General features: G+C 39.3%; 1 protein-coding gene across 1 annotated transcript in view; it reads left to right on the forward strand.

Moving 5' to 3' along the window:
* Positions 1-11,419: 11,419 nt before the first annotated feature.
* LOC127487250 (phosphatidylinositol 3,4,5-trisphosphate 3-phosphatase TPTE2) overlaps positions 11,420-19,162 on the forward strand; it is a 102,544-nt gene continuing 94,801 nt past the window's right edge. The window contains exons 1-2 of the mRNA XM_070048955.2: positions 11,420-11,481; positions 17,463-17,519. Coding sequence (XP_069905056.2) covers positions 11,420-11,481; positions 17,463-17,519 — 119 coding nt within the window. The remainder of the gene's footprint in view (positions 11,482-17,462; positions 17,520-19,162) is intronic.

The raw sequence follows: 19,162 nt of genomic DNA on the forward strand, positions 1-19,162 counted from the left end.
TATGAATAAAGATCTATTTGTATCTAGAATAACAGTGATTTGATGCAAAAAACTTGTTAAAATCATGCATCCTTCCTGTCTGTGTACTTTTATTTTATAATCTCTTAGCCATACCAAGGTGAATTGGAGTCATTAACGATTTGGACAACTTCAATGAAAGGTGAATTCAAATAAATTTTAAAAGATATACATATACACAAGTATATATATGTATTTATATGTATCTGTCATATATATAACATATTATATAATATATATATATATATAAAATCACAGATAAATATTTCTGTCAACATCTGCCAAAATAATGCAATGAAAGAAGGAAAGAGGTTGGGATTAGTAAAATTCACCTTTGGGAGTATCCTTAGGAACACAGGGTGTCTTGATACTTTCTAAGTCTTCTTACTATAGGATCTGTGGAGAGCTTTCTGTTTTCCTAAGATCAAATTATGCACGAGGTACACTGGTTGTGAAAGGCACATCTGTTCCAGTCAGTAGACTTGTCACTCTTAGTAGCAGACAATTCCTTAGGAAATTGTCAGCTGCCTCATTTGTTAGTATCCACTAGAATAGCCCATTGAGGAAGTGAATCCTATTTGGAGCAAAGTTTGATGAGCTAGTAGACAGGAAACAGTGGGTTCATCCCAGAAATGATAAGATCTACTGGAACCTTGATGTGTGCCTCAGCTTCTAATTTCTGACACCATGTGAGGGCAGTGCCCCAAAACCCAACATCATTTTGGAGGAAGCCCCTGCTCAGGCCCACAGCTGTTCTACCATATCTCATGGACAGAAAAGGCAATGATGAGTGAAAGTAGTGAGTAGATGGAGGGACATGAGAATCAGGAATTTATGTGGAATGAGAGTGACATGCACCTATTAACTAAAGTTGAATTTGAAAATAAATTCTTCCAGGACTATCAGTGTGCTCCCTTCAGAGACAGTTTAATAAAAGTGGAGATACTGCAGGTTCAAGGAAGAGTAGGGGAAGAAACAGCAGAGGAAACTCTTCTGGAACTAGTGATTCACAGTGGACCTGCATGGAGAGCGTGGGAGTCCACAGTTTGGGACACCAGCAGCAGAATCAACGCACAAGCACTGGAACGCGAGGTGAGCTGAACCTCAATAGCCCGAGACACTGGCGGGCAAGCGGAAAGAGGAGACTAGAGGGAACGACTCCGTGGGGAAAAGTTCACCGGGCTATCTAGTAGAGAGAGGGAAAAAAAAGTGACCAATACGGACATGAGTTTCTCTCTCTCCGCTCACCTCTCAAAGGTGAGCAAAACAAAGAGCAGGTGCCATCTTGGACATACGTCATAAGCAGGGTGACCTCAGGTCTGCACCCACCCTCAGCCAAGCAGAAAAACCTGACTCTGGGGGTGGTGAAATAGCAGGAGATTAGGACCTAGTGAATGTGTGGTGCTACTGAACTGAGACTGTGAAAAAAGAGATGGTGGGGGAGAGAACTCACGGAATTCACAGAGATGCTACAATTCGGTAACTTTGGCAACCCAGTGGGAGACTGCAGGAGAATTTGAGCCCACACTGAGGGCAGAACAGATTCCCTGTGTGGTCCTTGGGAAAGAGCTTCCAATCTCTGGCTCCTGTGGGTATATCATTTGCCTGCTGACTACCTCCAATTCTGCTCAGCTGTGTGGAATTACTTCCCTTTTGAATCAAAAAAAGAAAGAGAGATTTACCATACCAAACCTGTGAGTGTCACCTTTGGCACACCCTTAACCCTGAGGAACCAAACAGAACTCTCAGGCCACACCCATCTCAAGCCTCTAAGGCTCCATTAAAAGCAGACAGTCCACTTAATACAGTCATAGTATAACAAGAAAAAACACCACAGCGAGGGAAGAAGAATCCAAAGAATATCTCCACAATGCCAAGCAACAAATGCAAAAACTGAGGAAACAAGAACAAGGAAGACATTATGACACTGTCAAATGAACAAGAAACCCCAGGCCAAGATTATGAAGATGATGAGAGGGATACAGATTTCAAAAAATTTATGATAAGAACAATTAGAAGTTTTCAAAAACAAATGCTTGAGCTATGGAATTCCTTACTGGACAGGATAGAAAATCTCCTTTGAGAAAATGAAATCTTAAGGAGGAATCAAAATGAAACGCAGAAACTAGTGGAACAGGAAAGTGTGATAGTGAAGAGAAATCAAAATGAAATGAAGAACTCAATAGATCAAATGACAAACACATTAGAGAGCCTTAAAAACAGAGTCAGTGAAACAGAAGAGAGAATATCGGACTTAGAAGACAGAGAACAGGAAAGGATACAGTCAAACCAAAGAAAAGAAGAGGAAATTAGAAATCTAAAAAATATTGTTGGGAATCTACAGGATACTATTAAAAAAACCAACATTCGGGTTCTAGGAGTTCCTGAAGGCATGGAGAGAGAGAAAGGATTAGAAGGCCTTTTTAGTGAGATGCTTGCAGAGAACTTCCAGGGTTTGGAGAAGGACAGAGACATCCTAGTACAGGAAGCTCATAGAACCCCTAGTAAACATGACCAAAAGAGATCCTCATCACATGTTGTAATCATTTCTAGTAATAAATAACACAACACATTCAAGCAGTGATATACCAAAGAACTTTCAAAAGTTATGGACATGTATTTAAAGTTATTAAAATCCATGTATAAAAGGCATCTTCAAAGTTTAAGGTAAATGCTTGAAGAAAATTATGATGCATTGATTTAAAAATTATTTTGCACTAAAAAACTTACCTTTGCATTTCACTTCTATAAATTTTCTAAAGGACTCTCATACACACAGATAAACACCAAATAGTTTTTATCTGGAGCAACTGTAGCTATTTGATAGAAAAAAGTTAAAATTATACCTTTCTGACTATGTACTTTTATATCTGAGCCCACACCCAAATAAATTGGAGTCAGTTATGTATGGTCAAGGTGTTACCAAGTATGAGCACAAATAACTTGAGAAGATAAGTATGTGACCATGTAAATGTATATTTATATATATACTTATACATGCACCTAGATATTTCTGTCAACACCCACCAACACATCACAGAATGAAAGCTGTTGACATTTGTAAAATTTGTTCTTGGCAATATCCTTGCAATGCAATATGCCTTTGCCACTTTCTAAATATTCTGATGGTGTGGTCTGTAGCAAACTTTCTTTTTTCTGGGTTCAAGTTGTACATAAGAGAGACTGGTCATGGAAGGCATGCCTCTTCCAGTCAGTTCGCTTATTCCCCTTTGTTGCAGTCAATCCCTTAGAAAATTGTCAGGTGTCCCATATACTAGTCTCCACTTGACTCCTCTAGTAAAGAAAAGATTTTTATTTGTAGCCAAGAACAGGAAGTAGTATAAAGGGAGCAGCAGAGCCCTCCCAGAAATGATAAGATCAACTGGAACCTGGATGTGTGCCTCTCCTTCCAAGCTCTGCCACCATATGAGGCTGGTGCCACAGACCCAATATTATTTTGGCAGATGCCTCTGCACAGGCCTGCAGCTGTTCTACCCTATCTCATAGACAGAAAAGACAGTGATGGGTGAAATAAGTCCCTGGGCTCCTGCACCCACATGGGAGACCCGGAGGAGGCTCTGGACTCCTGACTTTGGATCAGCTCTGGCTGTTGCAGCCATTTGGGGAGTGAACCAGCAGGTGGAAGACCTCTTTCTCTGTCTCTACCTCTCTCTCTGAAACTCTTTCAAATAAGTAAAATTATATTTTAAAAAAGATATATGGATGAATACACTTTGTCAGATAGATATAGATATATATATGCTAATTACATGTACACATACAAACATGATACATATATGAATACTCACACAAATATACACAGAAAATCATGACGATTGAGATTTGGCAAAATTCCTGAGAGGAGCATGGCAGAAGAGAGTGTTGGAGACTCTTTTCATATATTTTCACAGAAGCATATGTAGGTCATTTTCCTGTTTTTGCACAAATTTGGGTAAAAGAAGAACGTGTCATAAGAGGAATACTTCTTCCTCCTGCTAGTATTCAAATCTAGTAACCCCTAGAAAAGCTCTAAGGAAATTTTCAGAATGCCTGTGTGTTAGACTTTACTGTACTGATGGATGAAAGGAAAGAGCCTTATTGGAAGCCAGGAGGTGCCAGTGGATAGGAAGAAGTGGAGCCTGCAGCAGAGAATGGAGCTAATGGAACCAGGGTGTGTTCCTCATCCTTCAGGTATCTGCCACCATATGAGCTTTATCCCTGACACCAAACTCTCCAACACACAAGATGGAGCCACTCACACATAAATTTACTTGAATGTTTCTGAGGGGCAGGAAAAACAATCATTTGAAATGAAAGTAAGGAGGTGATAGGTGTACCTAAAGAAGTAATGGCATTTGATTTAGTAAGAGCAATGTGTAATCAGAAAGTAAAGTTGGATTTGAAATAAATTCTACCACAAAAACCTTTCACATATCGGTGTTAAGATGATAACAACATAAAACTGGACATAGTACTATTTTCACCAGCCTAAGGTAATCATTACCACCATATAAACTCATTCCTAATTTTAAAACACCAGACTCAAAGTAGTAACATGCAGATGCATATTAAAACATCAAGTTTAGGCCAGCACCACAGCTCACTAGGCTAATCCTCCTCCTGCGGCACCGGCACCCCAGGTTCTAGTCCCGGTTGGGGCGCCGGATTCTGTCCCAGTTGCCCCTCTTCCAGTCCAGCTCTCTGCTGTGGCCCGGGAGTGCAGTGGAGGATGGCCCAGGCCCTTGGGCCCTGGACCTGCATGGGAGACCAGGAGGAGGCACCTGGCTCCTGGCTTCAGATCGGTGCAGCATGCTGGCCATAGTGGCCATTTGGGGGGGAGGTGAACCAAGGGAAAAGGAAGACCTTTCTCTCTGTCTCTCTCTCTCTCACTGTCTAATTCTGCCTGTAAAAAAAAAATCAAGCTTTAGGATACATGTGATCACTTGACTGAAAAAGTAAGTCATATTCACATATGATTTATGCCTATGTACTATTCTTTAATCCTTTTGATCTTACTTGAGTGAATTGACCTCAGGAATCTATGAAGACCCATCAGTGAAATGTAAGGTCCAAATCAATGAATAAAGACATTTCAAAAAGTTTGAGGAAGGGAACCAGTGTTGTGGTGCAGAGGTTTTCTTGCCACTTGTAATGTCATCCTGCCTCAGAGTGACCATTCAATTCCCTGATGCTGTGCTTCCAATCCAGCTCAGTATTAAAGCTAGCAGTGGGAAGATGTCTCAAGGACTTGGGCCCCTCCCACCCATGTGGGAGACCAGAATGGACTTCCTGGCTCCTAGTTTCGGCCTGTACTCACCCTGGCTATCGTGTCCATTTGAGGAATAAACCAGCATCTTCTGCCACTTTCAGCAAGCAAGTCAATGTCAGAAATTCAATAATTTCATGTATTTCCATCATGATAGCTATCTTTCTTTGGTTCTATTTATAGGACTTCTTTAAGCATTGTTTATAAAGCTGATCTGATATAGGCAAATTTCTTCAATTTTTGTGTGTCTTAGAATTCTATTTCTCTTCACTTATGAAATATAGCTAAGCTGGTTAAAGCATTCTGGTAGACTTTTTGTTTCCAGAACTTGGAATATATCATTCTATTCTCTCCTGGCTTGTATTGTTTCTGTTGAAAAATCTGTTACAATTCTAATAGGATTGCTCTTAAAGTTAACTTGATACTTTTCTCTTGCAGTTTTTAATATTCTTTGTTTTGTAATTTTGAGAGTTTAAAATATAAAATAATAAGATAAAATCTTGTGTGATTTCTGACTATATATCTTTATATTCCCTTAGCTCACACCCAAATGAATCAACATCATTAGTTATGTGGAATCCAGCAATGATAAATGAGTGAAAAACAAATGCAATATGTGTATATGTATACATGAACCCCCTGAAAGACACAGGTAACTATATACAATCCTTAAAATTAAGCTACTACTTGTGAACTGATTGATATATAAATACACGTGTGCATATCATTAATTTGAATGTGGTAGGTATTTTTAAAAATTTAAAAATGAGGCTTCATGTGACAATAATGACTATCTCAGGACTCTTAAAACAGAAGTATATCCAGAGTGAACGAATACTTTAATCCCTAGTCTTTTAGGGTTGCATTTTTGTCAGATTACATGTATTTATTTGTGTGTGTTTATGTGTTATGTGTGCATATGTATGGGTGTGTGCATGAATAATCATCAAAAAGCACATGGAATATCATTTTCCCTCCTTTCACTTTCAGTCTGTGTGCCTCTTTGACAGTGTAGGCAGCAAATAGATGAGTTTTCTTTTTTAATCCATTGATGGGTTCTCTTTTTTAATCCATTGAGTCTGTCTCTGTCTTTTAACTCATCCCAGCTAAAAGAGTTCTGGATGCTCCCCTTCCAATCCAACTTCATGTTAATACATCTATGAAGGACACGGCTGATGGCCCAAAGTTGAGCCTGGTCACTCACATGCAAAAATGAGATGGAGCTTCTGTCTCCTGACATTGGCCTGATCCAGCCCTAGTCTTTGAGGCCATTTAGGGAGTGACCCAGTAAAGGGTAGCTATCTCTTTCTCTCATTCTCATTCTCACTCACTCTCTTCCACGCTCTGTCACTCTACCTTCCAATTAAATCTTTTTTAAAAGGAAGAGTGAATGGAAATATGAGTTATGTATGCCGGTATTTCAGAATGTTTGCATCAATATAAACTTATTGTTCAAATCCATTTTCATGAACCTTTTTAATTGCTCTCATACACACCTAGATATTTCTATCAACACCACACACGCAGAAACATAATACAATGAAAGAAAACAGTTGATTTTTGTGAAATTTACTGTCCTTGAGAACACTATAGTATCTGTCGAGAACTTTTTGTCTTTCTTAGGTTAAATTGGGTAACAGAAGCAGAAGTCATGAAAGGCATGGCTCTTCCAGTAAGTATTTTTGTCATTTTTAGTTGGGGGCAAACAATCCCTTAGGAAACTCAGGTTTCCCATTTGTGGGTCTCTGCTAGAGTGGGCTGAAGAAGGAGAGATTTCCATTTGAAGAAAGAGGAGTAGGAAAAGACCCGTATGTTGGGTCCTTTGAGTATCCCATGAATCTCCAACATTGTTTTTAAGTTTTCTAATTTCTTTATTTTTGATCTGACTGTAAAATTTCCAGAGGCTTATCTTCTAACTCAGATATTCTTTCTTCTGCCTCACTGAGTCTGTTGTTAAAGCTTCCTACCCCATTTTTTATTTGATCTATTGAATTCTTCATTTGTAATTTGTAATATTTTATTTTGATTTCTCTTTAATATTTCAATTTCATGGGAAACATTTTAATTCATGTCACATATAGATTGCTTGAATTCATGAATTTGCCCCTCATTACTTCTAAATAATCCTACAATCAGTTTTATGAAACTGGTTACTGGCATTTCATCAGACTTTCCATCTTCACATTCTAGTATTGAAGTATTGTGTTCCTTTGGGGGTGTCATGTAGTCTTCCCTATTTGATTCTAGATTTTTCTTTGTTTATTTTAAGCATTTGTGGAGATATTTGTTGCTGGTGCTTGTTTCTCTTGGTGGCTTTTATCTTTGGACTATGCCTCTGTGGCACAGTGTAGTGTCTGCTCTTTCAGAGGTCTGTGCTGGGTGTTGCCAGAAAGCTCCATTCAGTGCTCCAGAGTGAGGGGAATGTCCAGAGTGACACCCAAGATGAATGTGGCAAATGTCAATCTTTTTTTTTTTATTAGTGTTGAGAGTTTTATGAGCTCTGTTGGCATAGTTTCATGCTCACCTCCTCTCCTCCAAGGTAAAAATGCAGGTGCTATCCCCAATGGGTGCAATATTCATCCATGCTGCCACATGAAACAGAAAAAGGATCCATGCAGTCTTTAATGTAAGCACAGATCCCTCAGTAATGGCCTTCCCAAAGCAATCAATGAGCCTGGAGTGTGTGGACCTGCCCACTGCAACTCCCCAGAGACCCAGCCACACCCTGCACCCTCCCACACTGACACAGTTTTTTTCACAGTCCTTGCACACAAGGCTCCCACAGTCATGGGTGTCCAGTCACCTGTCAATTCTCCCAGCTAGACACAGGCATCTCCTCTTGGGTGGTTGCTGGGTGTACAGACACAAGCTGATGCAGCTGTTACCTATGATCAAATGACACCCACCCTCTCAGCTAATTACAGGACACCATGGTTTGGTGGTCAGGAGGAGAGAGAAACAGCCTCCTTTGTTTTCCTTTAAGTTGGCAGGTACACTGTCCCCCACAGGGCTCCAAGCCAGACTCATGTCTACACACAGCTTTATGGCTGGTGGCTTAGGCTGCTGTAGTTTATTCTCACCTCATTCTCCTCCAAAGCTGTTGCTGAGGCTCTTGGCTGCTGGGGGCCTGTGTTGTGTCTGTGTTCATGCTGCATGTCCACACCCTCCACTTAGATCTACAGTGTCCTTCTAACTCCTGTGGAGTTTCCACTGCAGTTTTCTTCCTAACTGCTCCCTGAGATTGCACTCTCTCCATGTTTTTTAACTGTCTTCCCTTTGACTATAGCAGTTATCTTTCCATTCTGCCACCTTGGTATCTCTTGGATGTCTCTTTAAAATATATGCTTTGGAATGATTTTCTCCCAGACTGTGTAATCCCTTCTCATTCTCTTAACTGTCTTTTGGAGAGAAGTTTTAAATTTTGATGAAGACCAATTGGTCAGTTTTTATTTTGTGGATCATGTTTTTGGTGTTGTATCTAGAAAACTTTAATACAGGCCATAGAGTATTCTCCTGAAATTTTATTGATTTTGAGTTTTGCATTTATTTCTCTGGTTTTTGATATGATGAGACTTACATACTGAGGTTAATTTTTCAATCAATCAACCACCATTTTTTGAAAATACTATCCTGCGTGGCTGATTACCCTTTCTATCTTTGTTGTCTATTTGTGTGAGTATATACTTTGATTCTTGATTCTTTGTTATTCTTTTGATTGTTTTATTGATTTATTTTTACTTATGTCTGTCCTAAAAAGTCTTGACATCAACTCATGTTTGCCCTTCAACTTTGTTCTTGTATCAAAGTTGTTTGGATTTTGGAATTCCTTTATATTTCCACATGAATTTTAGAAACAACTCCCAATTTCTACCAAAATTTTCTTAAAGCTGACTGAAATTTTTGGTTGAGATTGCATTGAATTTGTACTCCATTTTGTTGGAGAGCTGACATCCTAACAGTATTGAGTCTTCCAACCCACAAAGAAAATAAAGCTAGTTTTTGAAATATCTGTGTGTGTAAGAAGCCCCTCCATTATACACAAAAGAAAAAATAACAGATAAAACAAACTCTGCCTTGAGATTATTCTTCTGGAGTATTTGATGTTGGTGTACTCTGTCACCCATCTTTCAAACAAACAGCATGTGTCTTTAAAAAAATCTTTGCAGTCTGGGACCAAATTCATTCCATTCTTTCCTCACAATGATCTCAAGACCACCAGAATCTGTGGTTGCCATGGACATGGAACTCTTATTCTTTCATTGGCATGTTCGCAGCCAAAGGCGTAGGACATGGTGGTAAGGGTCTCAGAGCAAGGTCCCCCTATCCTATCCCCTGCCCTCTCATTCTCATGAAAAGAATGGAGGTGTATAGCTGGAGAAAAAGGAGGGAAGAGAGTGGGGATGGGCTGAGAGTCTTTAGGGCTCATAGATGGGAAGATAGCCTTGAGCCCAATGGTGAGAAGAGCAATGATAAACATTCCTCTCCCCTCTGGGGGACCTCCCAAATCTCCATTACCCTCTGGGACCAGTGAACAACTAAGTCAATATTGGTTAAGTAGCAGTGACCTTGTTGCTGGCAAGGAATTGAGTGAAGATTTGACTTAACAAATTCTGATTTGGGGCAATTAAAAATAAGAAAAGATATATATATATATATATGTATATATATATATATATATAAATGCACACACATACACACACACAAGAAACTATGAAAAAAGGGAAAACCATTATTCTGAAGGATAGTAGGAGAGGAAACTTGAATCAAGATCTTAAAAAAGTTACCTCCCTTTTAGAGAAAACTACAGGAGTGCACAATGCTGAGAGCTACTGTATCCTGTTGTTTCTAGCCTCTTCTGAGGCATAGTAAGAGAAAAAATATTTCTAGAAATCCCACTTTGCCTTGGGTCACCCTGGTTCACATATAAAGATGTGCCTCTAGCACATCTCTGGAGCACTAGATGGTAGAGGGAGCTTGGGAATTTCTACCCCTTCTGCCAATGAGTTGGTATCCTTTCAAATGTATGAAATTTACAGATGGCTGTGGCATGGGTCCAAAACTCAAAATCAACATTTATGCCCAAATTGGACTATTTATTTTTAAAAATAATTATTTTTATATTAAATTATTTTTCTCTCCTTGCCAAGAGTTTAGGGACTTATGGTACAGTTCTGACTGCCTAAATGTAGTCATCATGTTGTTTTTCCCTGGCAATGTGATTGGCAATGTCTTATTTTCCTGTGACTTCCAATTTTCTTACATGACACAAAGCTACTGGGTGTAATGTTGAGGGACACATCTCTTTTTCTCACGCTTCTTTGATTTATTCTACAGAATGTTTCAGGATGGAAATATCATAAGTCACTATGATGATACAGCTATTGAATTGAAACAGATTCTGTTTCATTTTCTGGTTCTGGGTAGCAATTGAATGATCTTAAATGTCTATTCTGGGGCCAGTGCTGTGGTGTAGTGGGTAAAGCTGCTGTTCTGGCATAGTAGGTAAAGCTAATGCCTGCAGTGCCAACATCCCATTTGGGTGCAGTTCGAGTCCCAGCTGTTCCACTTCCAATCCAGCTCCCCTAATGGCTCAGCAAAGCTGCCAAGGATGGCCCAAGTGCTTGGGCTCCTGAATCCATGTGGGTGATCCAGAAGAAGTTCTTGGCTCCTGGCTTCAGATTAGCATAGCTCCAGCCATTGTGGACATTTGGGGAGTGAAGCATCAGATAGATGATTTTGCTCTCTCTCACTCTGTATCTCTGTCTCTATAATTCTGTAATCCAAATAATAAATAATATTTTAACAGCAAAGAAGTTTTTAAAAAATGTACTGCAGGTAAATGTAAATATCGTTGAATCTTCAAAAAAATGTTTTCTTCTACTTTTGGAACTAAAATACCAAGGGCAAATAAAGAATGTATGTTCCACATAAGTTATCAAATTACATGATACTGTAGATTTCCTTCATTTACAGATTCAGGACCTTAGAAATGCTGATCCATACCTAATAAGTTCTATGTGAGTCTTTGTCTTTCTCCTTTGAAGGATATGATAGGTGTCTAAACACATGGAATATAAAATTCACAAGTGCTTTTGCTTTTCTTAGATTATGGATCGAATTTAACCACATGGCGATATGAAGAGATTCAAAAAGAATCGTCAGTATCGCTGGTTCTCTAAAAAGAAAAATACTGATATGTAAGTGATATTATTCTAATGTACTGAATTTTAAACATAACTTTCAACTTTAGTTAATCTGATAGGCAATCTGTGCATTCATTCTGGCTAAATATAAACTGTATAGAGATGAAATTTGTCAAGCTCACAGAATAAAGACCTTGTTAACCTATGCCTGAAAGGTCCTTAAAAACACTAATTTGGATGGTGTGATAATATGCATGTGCCCATCACTTTATGCTTTTCCTATGGGAAATCTGGTTGCCCTACCAGAGGATGATGTGTTCTGGAATGATAAGCTAGGTCCAACTCAGGAAACCATTCCACATAGAGGCCACCACAAGGGCTTCAGTTGTTTTGTCTTGATAAACACCTGAATTGTTGTTAATTACCAAAATAAAGGCTACAAATGTGTTTTTATTAGTGACACTGGGGCTTACAACTTAGCATGAAAATGCTAAAACTGTATGAAAATTAAAATCTGTGAATCAGATGAATGATTATACAGATAGTTCCCCCTTGGATAAGCACAATTTAAGAATCTGAATGATATCTGTAAGTGTATACCAGAGACTTGTCCGCTAGGTGGTCCTATCTGCAGCCATTGGTTTAAGAGTTTTTGCCTCCTGAATATTGGAACTATATCCCATTTATTGTATGGATGTCTCATTCCCAGATAGATTGGTGCCCCAAGAAATATGATTAGCTATCCTAGTCTGTCAGCTGGATCTGAGGAGTAATTTGAATATTGACCAGCTCTCTTCCTCAGTAGAACCCATCAGGAAAACCTGATAATCATTAAATGAGGCTACCTGCATCAAAAAACTCATATTCCCCCCCTTTTGGCAGCCTGAACATTTTCCCTTAAGGTGATTTATTGCTATATCCCCAACACATTCCTGTTGATCTTCCTGTTGAGAGATAGCAGATACCTATCAGATATGCTTCAAGGACATCAGAAGACCAGCATAATACTTGAACGACTACATTCAAGGACCCTCAGCCCAGGCAAAAATTATTGGAACATCTAGACTATAGTCTTCTTTCTAAATATTTGAGGAATAATATAATTATATCTGTCTGTTCTTAGAGTTTTGATCTATTGCTGAGTACAAAATTGGTTTGCTAAAGGGACAATTAAATAGCATTCAATATACTCTTCCTGTAATGTGTTTTTTATACTTTTGGCAGTATGAGGTTTGTGTTCAAATAAGTCAGGAACTGCAGCATATTCTAGTCAGCTTTTAGAGATCCATGGTATTTATAAAAGAAATATGCTGGGGTTGGCGCTGCTGCACAGTGGTGTAAGCCCACCAACTGCAGCACTAGCATTCCATATGGGATGTCCCAGCTGCCCCTCTTCTTCCAACATTTTTGCTAATGTGCCTGGAAAAGGAGCAGAAGATGGTCCAAGTACTTGGGCCCAGGAATGAAGCTCCTGACTCCTGGCTTCAGCCTGGCCCAAGTCTGGCTGTTGGAGCCATTTGAGGAGTGAACCAGCACAGGTAAGATTTTCTCTCTCTCTCTCTCTCTCTCTCTCTCTCTCTCTCTTTCTCTCTCTGCCTCTTTCTCCATAACTCTGACTTTGAAATAAATAAATAAATAAATCCTTAAAAGCAAGCAAAATGTGTGCAATTTCCCCAAACTTGAATAAACATTTGAAAAGTCAGGTAAGTATTAAGGATAAGAGAATTTCAATCTCATGTCTGCTACTTTCTAGTTTGTGATACTAGGCAAGTTAGTCACCCTCTCTGACGCTAATTGCTTTCATCTATCAAATTGGGATAATCCTGTAAACTTCATAAGATTATTATGAGAATTAAGGAATTATTATATGTAAAGTATTTCAATAGCACCTGAAATATAAGTGCTATTATTTTGTATTAATAATTTCTTTTTTTTTATTTTTTTATTTTTGACAGGCAGAGTGGATAGTGAGAGAGAGAGAGAGACAGAGAGAAAGGTCTTCCTTTGCTGTTGGTTCACCCTCCAATGGCCGGCGCACCATGCTGATCTGATGGCAGGAGCCAGGAGCCAGGTGCTTTTCCTGGTCTCCCATGGGGTGCAGGGCCCAAGCACCTGGGCCATCCTCCACTGCACTCCCTGGCCACAGCAGAGAGCTGGCCTGGAAGAGGGGCAACCGGGACAGAATCCGGCGCCCCGACCGGGACTAGAACCCCGTGTGCCGGCACCACAAGACGGAGGATTAACCTAGTGGGCCACGGCGCCGGCCCTTGTATTAATAATTTCAGACTACTATTCCATTAGAAACCTTTCAGAGATGCTGGCTTAATCAAACTGAATATGACTGAAGGATAATCAGAAGAGTAGATGCTGATGTGTTCATTTGAGACAGGTTTTGCCAAAGGAATTTCTTGTGAAATTTTTTTTTCTTGTGAAATTTAAGAACCATTAATTTCATTTTTGAAATTTGTGAGGCACATGTGATGTCTGAAAGTTAATCTGAAGAAAAATTTTCTTTTTTTATTTCTTTTTTTATTATTTAGTAAATATAAATTTCCAAAGTACAGTTTATGGATTACAATGGCTTCCCCCCACCATAATTTCCCTCCCACTCACACCCCTCCCATCTCCTGCTCCCTCTCCCATTCCATTCACATCAAGATTCATTTTCAATTATCATTATATACAGAAGATCGATTTAGTATATATTAAAAAGATTTCATCAGTTTGCACCCACACAGAAACACAAAGTGTAAAATACTGTGTCAGTACTAGTTATAGCATTACTTCACATTGGACAACACACTAAGGACAGATCCCACATGAGAAGTAAATACTCAGTGACTCCTGTTGTTGACTTAATAATTTGACACTATTGTTTATGGCGTCAATAATCTCCCTAGGCTCTAGTCATGAGTTGCCAAGGCTATGGAAGCCTTTTGAGTTTGCTGACTTTGATCTTATTCCCACAGGGTCATAGTCAAAGTGGAAGTTCTCTCCTCCCTTCAGAGAAAGGCACCTCCTTCTTTGATGGCCCTGTTCTTTCCATTGGGATCTCACTCACAGAGATCTTTCATTTAGCTCTTCTTTTTTCTTTTTGTCGAGAGTGTCTTGGCTTTCCATGCCTAATATACTCTCATGGGCTCTTCAGCCATATACGCATGCCCTAAATTTTAAATGAAGAAAAGGGTGAAAACCCAGAAATATGAAAATGATGCTAATATGGATCTCCAAACAATTATATTATCACCAGGCAGACCAAAAATTATATCTAAAGTCTATTTATAGATACCTTTGAAGTGTCAGATAATTGAATTAATACAAATTAAGTTATGGTATTAAAATGTTCACTTGAGAAGTATTGTTTTCTCATTTATTGTCATAATTTCATAATTATCAAAAACCAAAAGAGAATATTATAAAGTATTACAAAATCTGTATTTGTTTTAAAGATTTCTTTATTTCATTCTTTATTTCTTGACAGGCAGAGCTAGACAGAGAGAGAGAGACAGAGAGAGAGAGGCCTTGCAAATGCTGGTCCACTTCCCAAATGGCTGCAATGGTGGAACTGGGCCAGTATGAACTAAAGAGCCAGGAGCTTCCTCTAGATTTCCCATGTGGGTGCAGGAGTCCTCTGCTGCCCTCTTAGGTGCACCAGCAGAAAGCTGGATCAGAAGTGCAGCAGCTAAGCCACGACCAGCACCCATGTGGGAGGCCTGGCACTGCAGACTGGGGTTTACCCGCTACACCACGGCGATGTCCCCCAAAGTTCCTGATCTCCCATGTGGATGCAGGGCGCAAGGACTTGGGCCATCCTACACTGCCTTCCGGGGCCACAGCAGAGAGCTGGACTGGAAGAGGAGCAACCGGGACAGAACCGGCATGCTAACCAGGACTAGAACCTGGGTGCCGGCGCCACAGGCGGAGGATTAGCCTAGTGAGCCACGGTGCCGGCTGATTTCTTTGTTTCTTTTACAGAGAAGAGAAATAGAGAGTGCTTCCATCCCATAGCCATCTCCCCAAATGGGCCCAAGGACCAGGGTTGGGCAAGGCTGAAGCTAGGAGCCAGGAGCAGCTTCTAGGTCTCCCATGTGGGTAAAGGGGTTAAAGGACTTTTATACAGTGAACTCAGAGAAGTATGAAAAAGTCACCGATTAATATCACTGTATTAAAGTCACTTTAAATGTAAATAACCTAATACAACATTACTAAAGGATAGGGTCAGATAGAAACGATCACAAATAATATCCAACCAAATAGTGTTTGCAAGAAACCTACTTTACGTATAAAGACACAAGTAGAATAAAAATGAGAGAATAGAGGAAGCCATTTCGTGCTGACACTAATTTTGAAAAAGCAAGAATGGCTGTATTAATTTCAGAAAAGGCAGAGTTCAAAGTAAGGAAATTGTCATTTGTAACAAGGGCCATTAAGTAATGATAAAGGAATGATTTTTGCAGGAAAACATAACAACCCTTTGACCAGACACCTCACCCTGAAGATATACAGACAGTCCTTAAGCATATCAAAACATGCTCACAGTCATACAGTGGTAGAGAGTTGCAAATTAACACGATAAGATACTAAAAAAATGTCTATTAGAAGGGCTAAAATCCCTGAAATATGCCAAAATACTGAAATATACCAATATACTGAAAATACCAAATACTGGCAAGGATGTGGAGCGGTGGGAACCCTCATTCATTGCTGGTGGGAATGCAAGATAATGCAGCCACTTTCCAAAACAGTTTGACAGTTTCTTGCAAAGCCAAACATAGTCTCACTATACAACCCAGAAAATGCACCCTTAAGTATTTACTCAATTGGCTTGAAAGTTATGTCCACATGGAAACTGACATACAGATATTTCTAGCAGCTTTATTCATAATTATTAAGCATTGGAAGCAACCAACATATCCTTCGATAGAGGAGTGTATAAACAAACCAGCATGTACATAAAATGGCATATTTGTCAGCACTAAAAATATTTGAACCATGTAGCCATGACAAAACTTGCTGAAACCTTGAATGCATATGGTTAAGTTAAAGAAGCCAATATGACAAGGCTACTTACTATATGATTCTAGCTATATGACATTCTAGAAAGGTATAGAGACAGGAAAAATGAGCAGTAGTTGTCAGGCACTGGTGGATGAGTAGAGGAATGAATAGGTAGGAGACAGGGAAGTTTTAGGGCAGGGAAATTTATGCTGTAATGATGGACAATGACACCATGCATTTAGCAAAACACACAGAACTGTGCAATACAATGAATGGACCTCAACTATGGGTTTTATTTGGTATATTAGCAAGTGTACCACAAGAATATAAGGTGTTAGGAATAGAAGAAACTGTCTGAGACAGAATGAGTATAATCAGTTTATGGAAACTTTCAGTACTTTGATTTTTCCACAAATAAATTTTCTCTAAAAAATAAGGTATACTAGAAACAAAGTACAAAGAAAAATAATCATTCTGATCTCATGCTCTCTCTTCAGTTTATAAAATCTTATAGTTTAGGTAGATGCTGACCTACATTACTGGCTTCAGGCTAACCAAATGGCCACCAGGGACTAATTTTTGCCATTCAACTGTCATTGTTCCAGCATTTTCCCCACCCCTTTATTTGTAACCTTACGTCAACTTTTATCCAGATGGATTTCCCCATCCCTACACTGTCATTTCCCTCTCACTTCCCAAAGTTCTCTGACATTGACCAGAATGAGACAGAGAACAGAATGTGGGGAAGGAATCTTAACCATCACATTGGTGCTTCCCCTTGCTTCCTTCTATTTCTAGTAAATAATTACATTCACAAGGACACACGCCCCCTCACATACACACACAAGCGTATTTTGAGGCAGGCTTACAGGTCTCGCTGCCATGATCCTAAACTGTGGCTTTAGTTCCCATCATGTGGCTCTAGGCTTTCGCATGTATGACTTATTCTTCGTTCCCTGAAACTCCTGTCTGGAAAGAGCATCATTTCATCCAAATTGTCTGATGGGTTTTTTTTTTTTTTCCGTTTGTTTTCACAGGGATGATAATCCGTTGACAGACATTTTGGTTGTCCCTAACCAGAATGTCAATAATAGGTGAGTTTGTTTTCTGTTATCTGCATGGGGAACCATTTTGGAGTCGTTATGACAACACACAGCTAATTTACAGCCTGTCAGTGTCTGCGTGTAACCTGTTTGTGTTTTCTACCTAGATGTAAAAAAGTGAGCCAGGTCAGAAAATATGTAGTCATGATATGTTTGTGTACCTCAGAAACTAGAAACCTGAGCCTATCACAATTCAGAACCCAGGCAACTATCAGAATACCTGTGTGTGAGATGCACAGTGACACAAGGGAGAAGAGAACCCATTTTGGAAGCAAACACTTGGTAGATGTAGGCAGGGAGCACAGGAGGCCTCAGTGCAAAGAAAGGAGCTAATCTTCCCAGGATTAATCCCTCATGCTCCAGGGCACTGCCACCATGTGAGGCTAATCCACTCAGCCCAAACCCACCATCACACTGGGTGGAACTCTTGCTTCTAGCCTGCAGTGAGTCAACCCTATCTATGGAGCAGGAAAGGCAACCATGATGGGTTTAATCAAGGAGATGGTGAGAGGGAGGCTGTTAAAGCAGGAAATCAGATGGGACAAGAGGTATAGGTACTTAGAACTTGAAGAGGTCTAGGAGGTAGTTACAGAGAGTGGCTGCACAATGGGTATCGAAAGAAAGTTAGAAGGAGAAAGTCCTAGAGTTCCACAGCACAGTGGGGTGACGATAGCCTATTACATATTTTACAAAGAACTGGAAGAGGGAATCTCAGCATCTCCAAACATAATGAAAGAATAATGAGATGAAAATGCTAATTACCCTGATTTGGTCAGTGTATGCTGTGTACATGTGTTTTAATATCATTAAACCCATAGATAATGAAATTGTTACAGTTAATAAAATTTTCAAAAAGTCTTGAGGCATGAATATTTACTTTATAGGCCTAAGAACTTAATTTCCACCATATAAAACTTTTTTACTTTGGACAAAAAGGAGTGAGCCTATTAGCACATCAGCTCACATTGTGAGTTACAAGGCTAAGGATAGAAACAATCAAATTCGGGGGACAATATTCATTCTATAACAAAAAGGAATTGAGGAGGAATCCTGTTTGCACTAAGGAAAAGGTAAAATTGAGCACAGAGCAGAGGAGCCCTAAGCACAGAAAAATAAAACTAACAGACCCTAGAAATGTCCCAAAGCCTCAAGATACCCATAATCCATGCCAGACACACTTCCACAAACTTTTGGAAGGACCCTCAAACATATGAGTAAAAATCCATTTGTATCTAGAATAACTGTGCTGATTTCTTCTGAAATTTTTAAATAACTGCGACTTTTTAGGTTTAACCAATTTAAAATTGTAGATCAATTACAACTAATTTGAATAAAAAATGAAGTTCATGGATTCACGTGGTGTTTGATTATGTACAATTTAATCCTCAGCCCTGCTCTAAATGAAGCAGTATCCACTCATGGCGGAGTCGAAAATGAAAGGTCAGATACCTACTTGTATACAGATATATACACATATGTCTAAATACATATTAAATGTAGATTTCCTTCAAAACTGTTTCTAAAGTATTGGCAGTGCCAGCTTTTGTTTGTAACTTTTTTTCCTTTTTTGCATCCAGTTCTATAAAAGAGGAACAGGTCAGAAGAAACAGACTTCTTCCCATCTTGATAACTAG

Source organism: Oryctolagus cuniculus, chromosome 9, assembly GCF_051225735.1.
Source record: "Oryctolagus cuniculus isolate XC-2025 breed Fujian yellow rabbit chromosome 9, ASM5122573v1, whole genome shotgun sequence".
NCBI lineage: Eukaryota > Metazoa > Chordata > Mammalia > Lagomorpha > Leporidae > Oryctolagus > Oryctolagus cuniculus.